Source organism: Carcharodon carcharias, chromosome 21, assembly GCF_017639515.1.
Source record: "Carcharodon carcharias isolate sCarCar2 chromosome 21, sCarCar2.pri, whole genome shotgun sequence".
Lineage (NCBI taxonomy): Eukaryota > Metazoa > Chordata > Chondrichthyes > Lamniformes > Lamnidae > Carcharodon > Carcharodon carcharias.
Window position 1 is genome coordinate 14,375,106 of NC_054487.1, and position 20,927 is coordinate 14,396,032.

Below are 20,927 nucleotides of genomic sequence, written 5' to 3' on the forward strand. Positions count from 1 at the left end.
GGGAGGTCTGGGTCATGCTTGCGGACAGACCGAAGGTGTTCTACAAAGCGGTCACCCAGTCTGCGTTCGGTCTCTCCAATGTAGAGGAAACCGCATAGGAAGCAACGAATGCAGTAGATTAAATTGAGGGAAGTGCTAGTGAAATACTGCTTCACTTGAAAGGAGTGTTTGGGCCCTTGGACGTTGAGGAGAGGGGAAGTAAAGGGGCAGGTGTTGCACCTTCTGCGGTTGCATGGGAAGGTGCCGTGGGAGGGGGTTAAGGTGTAGGAGGTGATGGAAGAGTGGACCAGGGTGTCCCAGAGGGAATGATCCCTGCAGAATGCCGCCGGGGGGTGAAAGGAAGATGTGTTTGGTGCTGGCATCATGCTGGAGTTGGCGGAGGATGATCCTTTGAACGTGGAGGCTAGTGAGATGATAAGTGAGGACAAGGGGGACCCTATCATGTTTCTGGGAGGGAGATGGGCCGGACACAGTTGAGGGCCCTGTCAACCACCGTGGATGGAAAACCTCAGTTAACAAAGAAGGAAGAGATGTCAGAGGAACTGTTTTTGAAAGTGGCATCATCAGAACAGTTGTGACAGAGGCGAAGGAACTGAGAGAATGGGATGGAGTCCTTACAGGAAGCAGGGTGTGAGGAGCTGTAGTCGAGGTAGCTGTGGGAGTCGGTAGGCTTGTAATGGATATTGGTGGACAGTCTCTCACCAGAAATTGAGACAGAGAGGTCAAGGAAGGGAAGGGAAGTGTCAGAGATGGACCATGTGAAAATGATGGAGGGATGGAAATTGGAAGCAAAATTAATAGGTTTTTCCAGGTCCAGACGAGAGCATGAAGCAGTACCGAAGCAGTCATCGATGTACCGGAGGAAGACTTCTGGGAGGGGGTCAGAGTAGGACTGGAACAAGGAATGATCACCTACTCTAACCTGTCTCTCTCTGAACTTGCTGCACTCCGTTCTCTCAGGTCCAACCCTGACATTGTCATGAAACCTGCTGACAAGGGTGGTGCTGTTGTTGTCTGGCACACTGACCTCTACCTCGCAGAGGCTGAGCGTCAAATCGCAGACACTTCCACCTTCCTCCCCCTGGACCATGACCCCACCACTGAACATCAAGCCATTGTTTCCAGGACTGTTACTGACCTAATCTCCTCTGGAGATCTTCCTTCCACAGCTTCCAATCTGATAGGCTCCCAACCTCGGATGGCCCGCTTCTACCTCCTACCCACAATCCACAAACAGGACTGTCCCGGCAGACCGATCGTGTCAGCCTGTTCCTGCCCCATGGAACTCATTTCTTGCTATCTTGACTCCATTCTCTTTCCCCTTGTCCAGTCCCTTCCCATCTACATCCGTGATTCCTCTGACACCCTACATCATACCAACAATTTCCAGTTCCCTGGCCCCAACCGCCTCCTCTTCATCATGAACGTCCAACCCCCCTACACCTCCAGCCCCCACCGGGATGGTCTGATGGCTCTCCACTTCTTCAGAGGCCCGAACAATCCCCATCCACCAATACTCTCCTCCGTCTGGCTGAACTTCTCACACTGAACAATTTCTCCTTAAGCTCCTCTCACTTCCTCCAAATAAAAGGTGCGGCTACGGGTATACGCATGGGCCCCAGTTATGCTTGTCTCTTTATGGGGTATGTGGAACATTCCTTGTTCCAGTCCTACTCTGGCCCCTTCTCACAACTCTTTCTCTGGTACATCGATGATTGCTTCGATGCTGCTTCATGCTCTCATCTAGACCTGGAAAAATTTATAGATTTGCTTCCAATTTCCACCCCTCCATCATTTTCACATTGTCCATCTCTGATACTTCCCTTCCTTGACCTCGCTGTCTCAATTTCTGGTGAGAGACTGTCCACCAATATCCATTACAAGCCTACCAACTCCCACAGCTATCTCGACTACGGCTCCTCACACCCCGCTTCCTGTAAGGACTCCATCCCATTCTCTCAGTTCCTTCACCTCCGTCACAACTGTTCTGATGATGCCACTTTCAAAAACAGTTCCTCTGACATGTCTTCCTTTTTCCTTAACCAAGGTTTTCCACCCACGGTAGTCGACAGGGCCTTCAACTGTGTCTGGCCCATCTCCCGCGCATCTGCCCTCACACCTTCCTCTCCCTCCCAGAAACATGATAGGGTCCCCCTAGTCTCCGCTTATCACCCCACTAGCCTCCGCATTCAAAGGATCATCCTCCGCCAACTCCAGCATGATGCCACCACCAAACACATCTTCCCTTCACCTCCCCCCCGGCGGCATTCCGCAGGGATCGTTCCCTCTGAGACACCCTGGTCCACTTCTCCATCACCCCCTACACCTCAACCCCCTCCCACGGCACTTTCCCATGCAACCGCAGAAGGTGCAACACCTGCCCCTTTACTTCCCCTCTCCTCACCGTCCAAGGGCCCAAACACTCCTTTCAAGTGAAGCAGTATTTCACTAGCACTTCCCTCAATTTAGTCTACTGCTTTCATTGCTCCCAATGCGGTTTCCTCTACATTGGAGAGACCAAACGCAGACTGGGTGACCGCTTTGTAGAACACCTTTGGTCTGTCCGCAAGCATGACCCAGACCTCCCTGTTGCTTGCCATTTCAACACTCTACCCTGCTCTCATGTCCACATCTGTCCTTGGCCTGCTGCATTGTTCCAGTGAAGCTCAACGCAAACTGGAGGAACAGCACCTCATCTTCCGACTAGGCACCTTACAGCCTTCCGGACTGAATATTGAGTTCAACAATTTTAGATCATGAACTCTCTCCTCTATCCCCACCCCCTTTCCGATCCCCCCCTTTTTTTCCAATAATTTATATAGATTTTTCTTTTCCCACCTATTTCCATTATTTTTAAATCTATTTCCATCCATTGTTTTATCTCTACCTTTTAGCCTACTTCAATTCCTTCACCCCACCCCACCCCCTCTAGGGCTATCTGTACCTTGCTCATCCTGCTTTCTACCTTTAATTAGCACATTCCTTAGATAATATCAACACCTCTTTGTCCTTTTGTCTATGACATCTTTTGGCTATCTCCACCTATCACTGACCCTCTAACCAGCTCTAGGGCCCTCCCTTAAACCAGCTTATATTTCACCTCTTTTGTATATTTAATTTTTTCTGATGAAGAGTAATTCAGACTCGAAACGTTATCTGTGTTCCTCTCCGCAGATGCTGCCAGACCTGCTGAGTTTTTCCAGGTATTTTTATTTTTGCTTTGGATTTCCAGCATCCGCAGATTTTTGTTTTTATCTTGGGATACAGAGTAGTTTGATACGGTGGTTTCAAAATTGGCTTAGTCGTAGGAGACATAGGGTGATGACAGAAGGATGTTTTAGTGACTGGAAGCCAGTGTCCAGTGGCGTAACACGGGGATCTGTGTTGGGTCCCCTATTATTTGTCATTTATATAAACGACATTGGTAACTATGTGGGGGGTAGGATTAGTAAGTTGCAGATGACACAAAGATTGGCCGGCTGGTTAAAAGCGAGGTTGAATGTCTTGGGTTCCAGGAAGATATAGACAGGATGGTCAAATGGGCAGATAAGTGGCAGATGGAATTTAACCCTGAAAAGTGTGAGGTGATACACTTTGGAAGGAGTAATTTGACAAAGAAGTATTCAATGAATGGCATGACACTAGGAAGTTCTGAGGAACAAAGAGACCTTGGTGTGTGTGTCCATAGATCTCTGAAGGCGGAGGGGCATGTTAGTGGGGTGGTGAAAAAGGCAAATGGGACACTTGCCTTTATCAATCGAGGCACAGATAACAAAAGTAGGGAGGTCATGTCAGAGTTGTATAGAACCTTGGTTTTTTACCCAGAGGGTGGTGACGGTCTGGAATGCACTGCCTGAGAGGGTGGAGGAGGTGGGTTGCCTCACATCCTTTAAAAAGTACCTGGATGAGCACTTGGCACGTCATAACATTCAAGGCTATGGGCCAAGTGCTGGTAAATGGGATTAGGTAGGTAGATCAGGTGTTTCTCACGTGTTGGTGCACACTCGATGGGCCGAAGGGCCTCTTCTGCACTGTGAGATTCTGTAAATGAAAATTTTGAGGTCCAAGATGGACCCATATTATACAGAGTTCTGTGCTACAGTGGTCTGTGTTATAACAGGGGCCCAGTGTATTTCCAACTGCTGGAGATGGCTCATAATAAAGAGAGAACAGGTCCCAACTGGAGGAAGGCTTCCCTTCCCCACCCCACCCCATTAAGACTATCCTGGACATCCCTAGCTGCAAGGGAATAAAGGAAGTATAGAAAGGTGAAGCCAAAGACTTCTCTCAAGCTCAAGTTAAGTATCAGCAAGCAGTTGCACACCCTGTGCCCCTACTCACTGACAGCTTTAAATAGGAGATATTTTCCTCTCTATGATTCCACCATGCATTGTAACCCAATGTGATTTCCCAAAAAATATCAGTCAGCTGACATTGCACACAGCTATATCACTTAGCCAAGTGCATCTCTGTTTGATTTTTCTTAGGACCAACACTTCGATTGGCATGACCTACGACAATAGCATACCAGTGAACCCAAGCAAGTCAATATCATGCATAACATGTTCTAAGCTTTTTGTAAATTCATTCACGGGATGTGGGCTTCGCTGGCTGGGCCAGCATTTATTGCCCATCCCTAGTTGCCCTTGAGCTGCCTTCTTGAACTGCTGTGCCCATGTGGTGTGGTACACCCACAGTACTGTTAGGAAGGGAGTTCTAGGATTTTGACCCAGCGACGGTGAAGGAACAGTGATATATTTCGAAGTCAGGATGGTGAGTGATTTGGAGGGGAACTTCTGGATGGTGGTGTTCCCATCCATCTGCTGCCCTTGTCCTTCAAGATGATAGTGGTCATGGGTTTTAAGTGCCAGCTCAGCTACCCCACACTCTAGATGGTAAAGGACTTGAGGTTGAAAAAGACAGTTTGGTCCAAATGTTTAGATGTTGGAGAGAAAATGGTGGTGCTAAAGGAAGAACAGCCTATTGACTAGGTGACTGTATGGTGCCATTAATAACCTCCTATACTTTATGAAATCCAACAGTTTAGAAAACTGTCAGTCCTGTCACATTCTTGTTGATATTCAGCAAAAAGGAGATGAAAGAGCTGGCCAAGCTGAACAATGCACCAGTCACCCCTTTGAAACATAGTGGGCAGCAAATTGATGGATACTGCAGATGTGCCTTGTAAGACACACAGGCATGAAAGCTCAAGATTGAGGTGATCCTGACGACTTTTGACAGTGTCATCCTTGTAGCTGAGGTTGGCTTCAAGTCTTCTTGAGATAGATGGTGCAACTTTGCATTTGGCTCCTAGATTAACCCAAGTTTGCAGAAGCAGCTCTCCTTAGTCATTGCCAAGTGACTCTGCATGGTCAGCAAATATAGTTGGCAACACAACAATGGGCATGTGAAGATTGACGTCTCATCTCCTCAGAGACCACCTTTGTTCTTCTACATCCTCTTGTCTAAGCCCGTGATGGGGAAACATTATAAACAATTCCCATATCTGGTAGTGGAATGTCAGGAAAGGTAGTGGTTCAGATTCAGTTCTTCCAATTCCAGAATAGGATAAATAGTCCAGAGAATTGCTTAGGTGTGTTCATATTTTCTTCACTGAATTACTCATATGCAATTTTCCTGAATTGCATCAATGAAAATAAAAGGTGCTTCACTAAATTAACCATATGGAGACCCAATCCCAAAAGCCAGACAGGTTACTTCGCACACCTATTCAAATAAATAAGCCAGTTAAGCTAATTTCACCTTGTTTTTCAAAAGATGTTTAAAAAAGTTAAATTATTTACCCAATATAAAGAGGAGATCACATGAGCTTTGATGGGACCAAACTTTTTGTCAACAAATCCATGTGAACTGACCCAATACTGTGTTGTGCTGCTCTGCCGAGACCACATGTCCTTGAAATGAGATCAAAAATCAAGAGGATCCAGTGATACTCTTCATCTTAATTACTGGTAACCATTTTCTTTGGGGCATGATAATATATGCATATTGTCTATCTGAAGTTCACTATTTCAGAACTTTCTATCAAACTGCAGGAAAACCTCCCCTCACTGTTAACTTATGTCATATTGATCAGCAGGTCCCCAGCTAGATCCCTCCTGGCTGAGCTCAGAGGTGATGTGCTACAACTGGTCTCTGAATCCAGTCAGAGCCCCTGCTTGCTATCCAGTGCTCCATGCTGGAAAATGAGCTTACGTGAACTCTAAATCAGGACAGGATCATCCTTGGTGTTAGCATCCCGACAAGCTTGAAGAGCCAGCTACAACTTGCTGTCTTATCTCATGCATGCAGAATGGCCAGTTGGGCAAAGTGCCAGAGGAAGTCCATCTATGTGAAGCCACACTTATGAATGAGTCCATATCTCCAGGTTAAAGAAAACTAATAATCAAATATAAGTTGCAGTGTCAATATCTGCTCTTACAGCCAGGAAACAGAATATCTTCTCTAAAATGTCAACAGTGGCCAAATCTTTCCACCAGGTGATGTGTACCCTTTGCCAGTCAGATTTCCTCAGGTCCTCTCCAGAAAGATGAACATCAGGGACCATTTTCAGTAATGCCAGAAACTAGGTTGAGTCATCCTAAGTCGTCCAAGGTAATTTCTATTGGCAAAGCTGATGCATGTTTGAAGAACGTGTTTGTTGTTGAATAAACCTAGTTTTGAGTCTATTAGCTTTCTACAATTATGATGGTGCAGCCCTCCAAAAGTGAATCTGCATTATACATCAAGCAGATTTTTGTGTTTGATGTTTGAACACTGTAATTGTATAGTTACCAACTACTCTAAAATAATTATCAAATGGGAACGGCAATGCTTTTACCGGTCATGTTTCCTACCATGTTGCAATGCTTTATACAGGAAAATCTCTTATCTCTTCTCCAGGATTGGGAGGTGCCAGTTAATCAAATATACCAGTTAACTGAGATGTAAGGTGAGTTCCATGTTTTCATTCAATGAGAAAGCTCCAGGATGATCATGTGTCACGAGATATGTGGGAACACACGAATCAAGTGAACAGTGCAAAGTGGGGGAACAGTGCTGCAGAACAGTGAGAGGCTGAGACTAGAGCAAAGCCAGGCTGCTGACAACTCTGGCAAGTTTGACATTTCGAATCAAAAAACAGACCTGACAGACCCAACCCCAGAATTCCAAATGATAGAGAATTCTAGTTGGTAGAATGCCAAATAACAGAAATTTTACTGTACTGTGTTGCAGGAGACTACCAATCATCTTCTACTTTCTTTCCCCATGTTCCAATTTTATTTCCTACTATTTACATTTTACTAACCAGGATATTTCAAACCTAAATATGAGAGGAAAACTCCCATTTTTAGTAAAGACTGGTGCACAGAGCCACATTCCATTGCAAATTGGGCTTGTTTTGTTTTTAAAAAAATACCAAAAGGAACTTTTATTTCTACCTTCTATTTTGTAAGAGAAAACAGAATACGCAACATTATGGCCTGAATCTTCTGGTCGGCGTGTGGTGGCTGGCCCCCCTCGCTGATGGGTAAAATGACGCATGGTGACATCAAGCATGCATACTGACGTCACCGCTCATCATTCTAATCCTCAGTTTGGTGGGTGTGCAGCGGAGTTGGTTGCGCGCCCGCCGGACTGTCAAAGGCCTATTAAGGCCATTAATTAACTAATTAAACTCATTCTCAGGGCTGCCCTTCCAACCTTAAAGTTGGCGGGCAGGCAAAGAGCTCAGGCGGCTTTCGCATTTTTCATGGAACCTCATCCACAGGCAAGATGAGGTTTCATAAAGGTTTTACAACTTTAATAAAATTTTAAAAGAAAATTCATAGACATGTCCCAGCTCATGTGACACCTGTCATGAGGGAACATGTCCGAATAATTTTTTCAAAATTTTTTTTTCCCACAATGAAACGAAACTCCGAGGCAGCTCCATGCCTCAGGGAGATTTCTGTGCTCTTTTACACGCATGCGTGAAACAGCGCAGGCCCCGAATCTCCCTCTTCCCCCCTGCCCGCGCAGGGAGCGCTGAGTGCTTCTGGGTGTGCGTCACGCTGGGCAGGATTTAATTGGCCCGCCCACGTAAAATGGTGGCGCAGAGCCAATCGCAGGCAGCAATCGGCTGCATGCCTGCCCGTGCCTGCTCCCACCCAGCCTGCACGACGGGGAGAAAATTCCTTCCTATGCTACTCAATCAAAATGCTATTCCTCACTACCTCTTTAGACCCATTTTAAAGGACCAGCTGATACTAGAATCTAGAATCATAGAATAGAATCAGAGTGGTTACAGCACAGAACGATGCCATTCAGCCAAATTTGTCTGTGCTGCCAATCTGCAAGAGCAATTCACCGAGCGTCACTCACCCACCTTTTCCCTGGAGCCCTGCAAATTCTCTCTTCACTAATGATCCAATTCTCTTTTCAAATCCATGATTGAATCTGTCTCCACCACATTCTCAGCAGTGCATTTCAGATCATAACCACTCTGCATAAATTTTTTTGCTGAAAAGCAAATATGTAGGCACATTTCTGAATGCAAAAACAAGAGGCCAATAATAGTTGAGAAACTTCAACCACCCTAATATCAACTGGGATATGAACAGTTTGAAAGGCAAAGAGGGCACAAAATTCTTGAACTGCATTTAAAGCAGCTTTTTTAGTCAGCACGTAATAAGTCCAATGAGGGGGAGCACAATTCTAGATTTAGTCTTAGAAAATTAAGCAGGGCAAGTGGATGAGGTAGCAGTAGGTGACCATCTTGGAGATAGTGACTATAACAGTTAGATTTAGCACTATTATGGAAAAGGACAAAGATAGAACGGGAGAAAAAGTTATAAATTGGGGAGAGACAATTTTTATGAAGCTAAGAAGTGATCTGGTGAAAGTGGACTGGATAAATCTACTGGAAGAAAAATCAGTGATTTGGGAGGCATTCAAAAGTGAGATTCTACGGGCACAGTATGGACATTATACACCCCCCACCGCCAAAAAAAAGGACGGTACTGCCAAATCTAGAGCCCGCTGGTTATCCAGAAGCATACAAGATAAGATAAGGCAGAAAAATAAAGCTTACGACAGTCACAAAAAATCTTAATTGTGTAAAAAGCATACAAGAGAATAGAAAATACAGGGGTGAAGTAAAAAAGGAAATTAGGAAAGCAAAGAGAAGATCTGAAAAAATATTGGCAGATAAAATCAAGGAGAACCCAGGGATGTTTTATCAGCACATCAAGAGCAAGAGGTTAACTAAGGAAAGAGTAGGGCCTATCAGAAATGTACAAGTTAACTTATGTGTGGGTGCAGAAGGTGTGGGCAGGGTTTTTAATGAGTACTTTGTCTCTGTCTTCACAAAGGAGAGGGATGATGCAAACATTCTAGTTAAAGAGGAGGATTGTGAAATATTAGATACAATAAACATAATGAGAGGGGAAGTACTGGAGAGGCTGTAATCGTTGAAGGCGGATAAATCACTAGGGCCAGATGGATTGTATCCCAGGCTGTTAAAGGAAGCCAGGAAGGAAACAGTGGATGCTCTGAGGATCATTTTCCAATCCTCACTAGATACAGGCGAGGTACCAGAAGACAGAAGGTCTGTGAACATTGTACCATTATCTAAAAAGGGTGAAGGGATAGGCCAGATAATTAAAGGCTGACATCGGTGGCAGGCAAATTATTAGAATCAATTCTGAGACACAGGATAAACTGTCACTTAGAAAGGAATAGATTGATCAAGGATAGTCAACATGGTTTTGTGAGGGGAAGGTCTTGTCTTACTTTTCAAATCAATTTTTTTGAGGAAGTAACAAGGAGAATTGATGAGAGTAGTGCAGTGGATGCTGTCTACATGGAATTTAGTAAGGAATCTGACAAGATCTAATGTGGCAGTCTGGTCAGAAAACTAAAAGCCCATGGGATACAGGGGAATGCGGTGAGTTGGATCCAAAATTGGCTTAACAACAGGAAACAAAGGGTAATGGCTGATGGATGTTTTTGCGAATGGAAAGTGGTTTTCAATGGAGTTCCACAGGGCTCAGTGTTGGGTCCCTTGCTGTTTGTTGCATTTAATTTGTTATAATTAATCATTCAGACTTAAATGTGGGAGACATGTTTGGGAAATTTGCAGATGATACAAAAATTGACTGTGTAGTTGAGAGTGAAGAGGATAGCTGTAGACTCAAGAATTATATCAATAGTTCAGCAAGAGGACAGAAAAGTGGCAAATGGAATTCAATCCAGAGAAGTGTAAGATAATGCATTTGGAGACAGGAAACAAAGCTAGGGAATACATAAAAGTGGGAGGATACTGAGAGGGATAGAGAAATTGAGAGACCTTGGAGTGCATGTTCGTAGGTTCCTAAAGGTGGCAGGGCAGGTGAATAAAGTAGTAAAGAAATATATAGAATGCTTTCCTTTATTGGATGAGGCATAGGATACAAAAGCAGGGATATAGTGCTGGAACTGTAAAAAAATGCTGGTTAGGCAACAGCTGGGATTTTGTGTACAGTTCTGGTCACCACATGACAGGAAGGACATGATTGCTCCAGAGAAAGTACTGAGATTTACAAGGATGTTGCCAAGGCTTTAAAACCACAGCTATGAGGAATGATTGGATAGGCTAGGATTGCTTTCCTTGGAACTGAGGAGGCTGAGGGGTAACTTAATTGAGGTGTACAAGATTATAATGGGCCTAGATACAGTAGACAGCAAAGACCTGTTTCTCCTAACAGAAAGGTCAATTGCCAGGGGGCATAGATTTAGGGTGATTGGTAGAAGCATTAGAGGAGACATGAAGAAAAACTTCTACACCCAGAGGGTAGTGGGTGTCTGGAATTCACTGCCTAGTTTGTTGGTGGAGGCAGAAACCCTCAACTCATTTAAAAAGGGACCTGGATCAGCACCTGAAGTGCTCTAACTTACAATGTTACAGAGCAGATGCTAGAAGGTGGGATTAGAATGGGCAGCTAGTTTTTTATTTTTTCTTTATAGGCCAATGTTGACATGACAGGCTGCATGGCTTTTGTGCTGTAACTTTTCAATGGGTCTGTTGCTTCTTTTGCCAATCATCTTAAATCGGTATCCTCTGGTTCTTGATCCTTCCGCCAGTGAGAACAGTTTCTCATTATCTATTCAGTTCAGACCCCTTATAATTTTGAGCATCTCTGTCAAATTTCCTTCTAACTTCTCTTTTCTATGGGAGAACAATCCCAGCTTCTCCAGCCTATCCTAACTGAAGTTCCTCATCTTGGAATCATTCTCATGAATCTTTTCTACATCCTCTAATGCCATCACATCTTTCCTAAAGTGTGGTGCCCAGAAGTGGATGCAATACTCTAATTGAGGCCTAATCGGTGTTTTACACAGTTTATTGTAACATCCTTGCTGTTGTACTCTATGCCCCTATGTACTCAAGTCCGGAATCCCATATGCTTTATTAACCTGGCTTTCAACCTGCCCTGCCATCTTCAATGATTCCATATTCCTCTGCTTCTGCACCCCTTTGGAATTGTATTCTTTATTTATATTGCTGCTCCCCATTTTTCCTACCAAAATGAATCACTTCACACTTCTCTGCATTTCATTTCATCTGCTAGTTGTCCGTCCTTTCCAGCACTTTGTCCTTTTGAAGTTTAGCACTACCCTCCTCACAGTTCAAGATACTTGCAAGTTTTGTGTCATATGCAAATTTTTAAATTGTACCCAGTACACCAAAGTCTAAGTCATTAATGTATATCAAGAGAGTAGGAGCCCCTGGTATGCCTTCCTCCACTCCAAAGAACTCTCCGTTCCCTGTTACTCAGCTGATTTCATATCCACGTTGCTTCTGTCCCTTCTATTTCATGGACTGTATCTTGGCTCAAGTCTATTCTGTGGTATTTCACCAAATACCTTTGGAAGTCCATGCACACATCAACTGCATTACCCTCATCTACCCTCTGTTACCTCCTCAAAAAAAATCAAGCAAGTTAATTGAACACAATTTTCCCTTAACAAATCTGTGCTAGCTTTCCATAATTATTCCACATTTAGCCAAGTGACTTAACTGTGTCCCAAATTATCATTTCTAATAAGTTTCCCACCACTGAGGTTAAACTGATTGGTCTATTGTTGCTGGACTTATCCTTCCACCCTTTTTGAACAAGGGTGTAATGTTTGCAATTGTCCAGTCTTCTGGCACCACCCCTGTATCTAAGGAGAATTGGAAAATTATAGCCACTGCCTCCACTATTTCCACTCTCGCTTCCCTTGATATCTTTGGATGCATCTCTTCTTGTCCTGGTGACTTAGCAACTTTAAGCACAGATAGCCTATCTAATACATTCTCTATCAAGTTTAATCCATAAAATGTCTTAACTTGGCCTTGGACAGCATTTTCTTCCTTGGTAAAGACAGATGCAAAGTACTTATTTAGTACTTCAGCTATGTCCCCTGTCTCCATGTGGAAAAATACATCCAGTCAAGAGCTAACAGGTTCAAATCAGAAAAAGGCAAATTTAGCTGAAATTATCAGGAAGGTTTTCTTCATGCGAGTGATCAACATACAAAATGGACTCCCAGATCAATTCGCAAAGGTAAAATCCCTGAAATCAATCAATAACGAAGTGAGTGCTGAAAACAGGCAAACCTTAAGATCATTCTGAAGAGATGAATTGAGATGGGCTGAATGGCCTCCCTTGTATGTAATTACCTGTTGCAGTGTGTCAGAAAGCAGAGGCCCCACACCAAGAAAATCACAAGAAAGGGTTTGTAGCTTTTCAACAACAGTTTTCACTCCTTTTTCCTCTCTATGGACAGAGAGCTCTCCTTTCTACTCTAATCTTTCTCATTCATATATGTGATAACCTGGGACCACACATCTAAAGATAACAAAAGGATTAGAAATGATGCAAGGATAAACACCAATTTCTTTGTTGAAGTTATACGCACTGCAAACAAAGAGAAAGATTTCTGTCCATATGGTGCCTTTATCGCATTTCTCAAACATTCTAACTTAACTGAGGAAAAAAAAAGACCTGTATTGATAAAGTGCCTCTCATACGAACAGTGAGCAGGAGTAGGCCATGAGGCCCCTGGAGCCTGCTCCGCCATTTAATAAGATCATGACTGATTTGATTGTATCCTCAAATCAGCATCCCGCCTACATCCGATAACCTATCACCCCTTGCTTATCAAGAATCTATCCACCTCTGCTTCCAACGCCTTTTCAGGAAGAGCCAAAGACTCACGACCCTCAGAACAATTGCAAGGGCCGAGGCTCCTCCACTCCTGCCCTCTGGGTCCCCTTACCTGCCTCACTTGCAGTCACACCCCCCTGATCCTGACCAAATCAGAAGACATCCTAAGGGATGTGACCACCTCCTGAAATGAAGTGTCTGGGTAACTATCCCCCTCCCTGATATGCCACAGTGTCTGCAGCTCGGCCTCCAGCTCAATAAATCAGAGCCAAAGTTCCTGCAGCCGCAAACACTTACTGCAGGCGTGTGTGCCCTGGATCACTTCAGTAACCAGAAGCTCCTGCATCGCGCAATCGCAGCACATCACCTGCCCTTCCATCTCCAATGTGTTCATTAACAATTGCTAATTAATTAATAGCAATTAATAAAGCCTACACCTCCAAATAGGTTTTGGCACAGGTAAACTTACAATACTGATAGAACTAACAAGACCAGTTACTGGTTTACCTGCTCCTTCTACTGCAGAGTGGAAATCAAATACTGGAGGCTAAAAGAGATTAGAAGAGAAAAAGCACCTCTCCCCGCCCTTCACTGAGCTCCCCACTCAGCACACTTTTCTTCTTGCGGTAAACCTTACGTAAAGCACCTCTTTCCTCCTATGCAACAAATTCTCACTTTGAACCAAATTCCAAAATATACTCACTCCATCTCTGTCTCACTCAGGCCGAAGTCTCCTCTCACTGGCCGTGCACCTCTTACTCGACCTTAGGATATCCAAAATTGCTTTAAAACCAATTAACTCTTTTTTGGAGTGTTTTAATTTAGGGAAATGTGCAGACACTTTGCACATAGGAAGGTCCCACAAAAAGCCATGTAATAATGGATGAGTTTACTGTAAAAATAATGGTAAGGCTCATGGCACTCGTCATTATTTAAGCACAAATCAGACAGCAACTTCAGGTGGTGCAGATATGCAGTTAAATGCGAAAAACTGAAAGTTGCTATTTGACATGCGCCACTCCTCCATAAGCTACACAAAAGCAGAACCTTGGTGTCTGGGCCCTATTCAAATATTTTCAACAAGCAGCTCCTGTATTGTCATTGTATATAATTCAAACTCGTGTTTATATAGTGCCTTTAAAATATTAAAACATTCTAAGGTTCTTCACAGGAGCATTATAAAGAAAAATCTAACCCTGAGCCACATAAGAAAATATTGAGGAGGTGGCCAAAAACTTTGTTGAAGAGGTTGGTTTTGAGAAGCAGCATAAAAGAGGAAAGAAAGACAAAGGCAGGGAGGTTTAGGGTGGGAATTCCAGAGCTTAGGGCCTAGGCAGCTGAAGGCACAATCACTAATGTCGGAGTGATTAAAATCAGAGATGTTTAACACACCAGAATAACAGGAGCACAGATATGTTAGAGAATTGTGAGGTCGACAGAGGTTAGAGAGTAGAGAGCAAGGCAATGAAGTGATTTGAAAAGAATGAGAATTTTAAAATCAATTTTTTTTTTTACTTAATTAGGAGCCAATCTAGGTTAGTGAGTGTGGGGCGATGGCTGAACAGGATTTGGTATGAGTAAGGACAGTAGAGTTTTGGATGCCCTCAAGTTGCTAGAGTGCGTAAGAATAATCAATTCTAGAGGTAACAAAATCATGACTGAGGGCTGCAGCAGTAGATGTGCAGAGATAGGGGCAGTATTAGGCAAATGTTACAGAGGTGGAAATAGGTAGTCATAGTGATGGCGCAGTTATGGGGTTGAAAGCTCACCTTGGACTCAAATATGATATCAAGGTTGCGAACTGTCTGGTTCGGGCTAAGGCAGATGACTAATAAGAGGGATTAAGTTGACAGCAAGAAACACAATTTGTAGTGAAGGCCGAAGACAATGGCATCGGTGTTCTCAATATTTAATTGGCTAATTAATGTCCTTGAGGGAAGGAAATCTGCTGCCCTTACCTGGTCTGGCCTACATATGACTCCAGACACACAGCAATGTAGTTGACTCTTAAGTGTCCTCTGAACAAGGGCAATTAGGGATGGCCAATAAGTGCTGGACTAGCCAGCAATGCCCACATCCCATGAATGAATTTAAAAAAATTAAGGAAATTTCTGCTCATCCAACACTAGATGTCGGACAAGCAGCCTAATAATTTACAGACGGTGGAGCAGGGAAAGGGAGGGAAGGATCAGATGCAGCTGATGAATGGGCTCGATCTTAATGACAAATTCGTCCATGAGCTCCTTGCAATTGTTTTGTTGAAGATGAGGGTGAAGGGGGCATACACCTCTCAAAAAGCTTTATGAAGTGATGAAATACAAAGTGAATTACAAGATGAGAGAGGCAGGGAAGAGGGGTTTAAGAGACACTTTGCAGTAGAGAAAAGAAGCTGTGGTTATCTTTGCACTCTCAGTTGGTGCTGGGATAGTGAGCAGTTTTTGGCAGATGAGAGCAGGGACTGATTGTTCTTTACCTGCTCCAGCTAGATTTGATGGTAAATGGCAAAATCAGTTATCTGCATGTCCATTCAAGCTTATGCCTACTGAACTCAAGAGTGGAGATGAGTGCCAAACCAGGGACAGGGAAGCAATCAGGCTGAGAGAGAGTAATGATTTTAGTAGGATTATGACGTCAAAGATGAAAGCAAGGGCGCAGCTGAGTAAATCAATAGCTGCAGAAATGTCATGGTGGAGGGCCAAATGCACGGCAGTTGTGACTTTAAAAGAGCAGTTGTAAGAGAATAGGGGGTAGCTTTTTCCAGGAACAGATACAGGAAAAAAACAGGGTTAGAAGCAAGAATCAAGGTGGATTAATGCAAGTAAGTGATTAGGGATGGCTTTAGCTGTGTTTGATAAGATGGGGGTTGCAATGACATGCAAGATGGGAAGGCCAGGGCACTAGCCATGACTAGCATTTGAGCAGTTTACAGAGCAGAGATTTAGGGAGGATAGAAGGGCAATAAACTCAGAGGAGAGAGGGTATGAAGAATTGATATGGAAGCTGAAATCATTGAAGATGAGATGTCACAGTGCAGGGGCTGAGGAAGGAAAGCAGTGATGATATGGGGGTGAGAAAATTCTCGAGCAGGGTCGAAGATAAGGATTTTCAATGGGGGTGGGGGGAGGAACAAGTTGGGATGCTCAAAGGAGGACAAAATGCCAGAAGATAGAAGGGACAGCCCAAAGTGTGATCTGGTTATTAGAATTACACCATGACCACCATGGTTTTGGCAGGGCAAATGCAAGACATGGACTAAACTCACCACAGAACGTTAGCGCTTGTCTACTTCAATCTAAAGGATCTTTTAATGAATGTTAAGTCTTAATTATTGCCAAACAACCAGACATTGAAAGTTAATTACAAGTTATTACAATTAATTATTCCTTTACCTTTTCATTGTTACTAGAAATATAAAAAAACATTTTCATTTTTTTAAAAAACTTTGTGCCTCTTATTCTCTCTCCCCAATTCAATCTTTCTTTCCTTCTCTTTACTTTGTTTTCTGATTTGACATTAAATACACTGTGCCAACCTATACTTCCTGGTTCAAACACTGTTCTGCTGGTCAACAAAGGCTGGAGTTTTCCGGCCCTAGTGTGGCGGCTCCTGCCACGGCGGGCCATTCAAATGTTCATTCGCTTTGGCGGGACCAGAAGATTCCAATGGCGCGGGGGGGCCTGAAAATTTCAGCCAAAGACTCAGTCTGATTACTTAAGGGTATACCCAGTTCCTTGCCCCATTCACACAGGTTTCAGATGCCCTGTGGAGGGTGCTGTGCTGGTTCAATCTCACTTGCAGAAACTTGCTGTGCAAAAAAGCCTCATGGAAATTAAACGGGCAAGGGCAAGCCTAACGAAATGACTAGGGCCACTTAGTCACCAGTAAGGTCTGACCCATTGACCAGATAAACCATTTTAGTGACATTGGTTGAGAGATAAATATTGGCCCTGACACTGGGGTGAGAGGGAGAATTTCACTGCTCTTCTTTGAATTAGTGTCATGGGATCTTTAAACTTCATTTGAGGGTAGATGGGGGAATGTCTCATCTGAAAGATGGAACCTCCAACATTGGAATACTCCTCAGTACTGCACTGAAATGTCAGTCTAGATTTTATGCCGGAGTCTTTGGAGTGGGAAGTGGCAGTGATTTTTCTTGTATACAGATGTGGTAGCCATTATTTTGGGCAAAACAAGTTCATTTGATTAGGAAGAGAAGTTCATTTGTTCATGTTTGATAGGATCTTCAGCCACTGAAACAAGCAGAAGAATGTCTCACCTGAAGGATGCTAGTTTCCCAGACAAGTCAAGCTCACCCTTACCTGGACAGTAAAGCCTTCTCTTTCCTGTCGCCTTCTGTGCACTTCTGCAAATGCCATTGTCAATCCTTTCTCAATTCTCTGAGTGAAGTTGCAAAATCTCACATCAACATAACGAGGGACAAACTGGAGAACTGAAGAGGAGGGAGAGAGATTAGACAGTGTAATTTTTGAAGAAACAAAATGTGTCATAAAGATGTCCTTTGTTTGCAAAGAATTAAACTGCATTTTGGTAAATTCAGGAATTTCACCAGTTTCTGGGATTATATTACAGGAAAGGTAAAGGCCAAGTTTACATGTAACAAAGGAGCTAAAATTTCCTTTGGTCTCTCAATAAGCCAATTTATCTTTTTAGAACATAGAATTCTATTATTTTGCCAGTGAAATACAGCCTATATTTCTTTGAAAGGAAGTGGCCTAGATTATGGGTATTTATGACATAGAATAACTATCACCAAGTGTGAGACTGGTCAGAACATCACCTTTTTCATTCAAAAATGCCACATTTTTGTATTAACTTTGTTATTTAATAAATTCCCACATCCCCACTGACAATGAACATTTAATATAAATACATCCCCTGTAGGCACACAATCTGGGCAGGAGATGCTGTTGTATAGCCTTAGTATCATAATTATAGAATCATAAAACAGAAAATGAGGCCATCCAACTCATTTGTGCTTGTGTCATTCTCTGAAAAAGCTATCCAATTTGGTCACCTCCCCTGCTATTTCCCCATAGCTCTGCAAATTTTTCCTTCTTCAGCCTGCATCCAATTTCCTTTGATACTAATGAATTTTGGTGCCCTTCTAGGCAGCGCATTCCAAAGCATAACAAATTGCTGCACGATAAAAAACACTTCTCATCTCCCCTACTCTTTTGCTAACTATCTTGCATCTGTCTCTGCTGGTTACTGGCCTTCCTGCCAATGGAAACATTTTCTCTTTCTTTGCTCTATCAAAACCCATCATAATTCTGAACACCTTGATTAATTCTCCTCTTGACCTTCTCTAGTCTAAGGAGAACAATCCAAGCTTTTAAAAAAAAAATCCTTTCATGGAATATGGGCAGCACCGGTAAGGACAGCATTGCCTATGAGTCACTTGCTAGGCATTTAAGAGTCAGCCACATTGCTGTAGGTCTGGAGTCACATGTCAGATAAGGATGGTAGATTTCCTTCCCCTAAAGGGAATTTGTGAACCAGATTTTATTTTTTTTTTTACGACAATCGATGATAGTTTCATGATCACTATGACTAAGACCAACTTTCAATTCTAGATTTTTTTTCAATTAACTGAATTTAAATTTCACCAACTGCCACGGTGGGATTTGAACCCGTGTCCCAAGGGCATTGACTTGGGCCTCTGGATTACGGGCCCAGTGATATTACCATTAGCCACCATCTCACTAGCTTCTCTAGTCTCTCCACGTAACTGAAGTCCCTCATGCCTAGTATCATTCTAGTAAATCTCTTCTGCACCCAAGGCAAATGACACAATATGACATCTCAAATGTTTGTCCCCTCAAATTACACAATATGTCATCTGAAAATTTTTATCCACAGTTGTTTCCTAATGTTTATATTTTTTTGAAAAAAAACTGAATGTCTTTAAGGTACAACTGAATATCAGAGGAAAATAAACAGGTGGCTCTGGCCTCTTCTATCTAATCTTGTGTTGAAGGTGCTGGAGGGCCAGTTAAGTGCAATGGGAGGACGTAGGGAAAGCGGTAGTTTAACATGGAAGAGGTGAGGGAAATGATGGACACAGGAAAGGCTAAAAGATGGAGTGGGAAACGTAATGCAAGTGAGGGGCGAGGAAAATTATGGATTATTGGTAAAAGGGGCAGGATGCAGGCCAAAGAGAGCTATATTTTTCCTATAATTCAACCCCATGGGGGGGGCGGTGGCATAGTGGCATTGTCACTGGCTAGTATTACAGATACCTAGGGTAATGTTCTCGAATCCCCCCATGGCAGGTGGTGAAATTTGAATTCAATTAAAAGCCTGATGACATTGCCGATTGCAGTAAAAACCCATCTGGTTCACTAATGTCCTTTAAGGAAGGAAATCTGCCATCCTTACCTGGTCTATCCTACATGTGCTTCCAGACCCACAGCAATGTGGTTGGCTCTTAAATTCCCTCTGAACAAGGACAATTAGGGATGGACAATAAATGCTGACTTAGTCAGCGATGCCCACATCCCATGAATGAATTTTTAAAAAAATGCAGCTTTCCCCACCACTCCAGGCTGTGTTATGTCATCTACCAGGCAAACAAAAGAAACAGAGAAAAACAAAGAATTAGAAACAGTTAAGAGAAAGGAAGTTACAAAAAGACAAAGAAACTGCAGCATAAAGACAACAGGTATGGAAAAGAGAGGCCATGCTCTCTGCCTTACTGTGTGCAATATCAGAGTATCAATGTAAAACATTTGGATTTGAACATTTTTGCAGATGATTGCACAAATGCGAATGGGCAAGAGGTAACATTCAGCTCATTTAGCATATTTTATGCAGGAAACCACAATCACAAAGTTTTTATACTCCACCAACCAACCATTCCTATTACTTATCACTGATTCTGGCGAGTAGACTTCAATACCAAACTTACTTAACATTGGTTTGCATCTAGTCTTGTGGTTATGGTTCAACATAAAACAAACAATGCAAGGGATTAGCTCATTCCAATTGGTAAATTATGTATCACTCATTTGTCTATTTTTAAAGGATGAAGTAACCAAGATAAATTTCCAACCTCTCCTCACAACTTTTTGTAAAATGTTGTCAGATATGGAACCAGGAAATGGGATGGGTCATATTACTCATCTTGTGCTGTAAACCTTTGCGGTTTGAGGGATCAGCTTCACTGCCCTTCTTTGAAACTGCATTGTGTTGTGCCTTTACTTCAGTGATGCTGCATAGGCAGAAAAGTATTTGAGTGCCAGGCAATGACCATCTCCAACAAGAGAGAATCTAAGCATCTGCTCTTGACATTCAATGATATTACCATTGTTGAATCACCCCGCTGTCAATATCCTAGGGGGTTACCACTAACCAAAAAATTAACTGGATCAGCTATGTAAATACAATGGCTGTAAGAGCAGATCAGAGGTTGGGAACTTTGTGGCAATTAACTCACCTAACTCCCCAAAGTGTGTCCACCACCTACAAGGCACAAGTCAGGAGTGTGCCTGGATGAATGCTAATCCAACAACACTCAAAAAGCTCGACACCATCCAGGACAAAGCGCCTGCTTGATGGGCGCCCCATCCAACATTCACTCCCTCCACCTCCAACATACAGAGCCAACAACAAGATGCACCATCTACAAGATGTACCATCTACAAGATGCACTGCAGCAACTCATTAAGGATCCTTGGATAGCACCTTCCAAACCTGCAACCTCTACCACCTAGAAGGACAAGGGCAGCAGATGCA

At 43.1% G+C, this 20,927-nt stretch overlaps 1 protein-coding gene across 2 annotated transcripts in view; it reads right to left on the bottom strand.

The window, feature by feature from the left end:
• The window catches only part of si:ch211-1e14.1 (UPF0606 protein KIAA1549), a 325,462-nt gene that overhangs the window by 103,075 nt on the left and 201,460 nt on the right, over positions 1-20,927 (bottom strand). For both annotated transcript variants that reach the window (XM_041215470.1, XM_041215469.1), the window contains exon 5: positions 17,492-17,622. In XM_041215470.1, the coding sequence (XP_041071404.1) occupies positions 17,492-17,622 (131 nt within the window). The remainder of the gene's footprint in view (positions 1-17,491; positions 17,623-20,927) is intronic.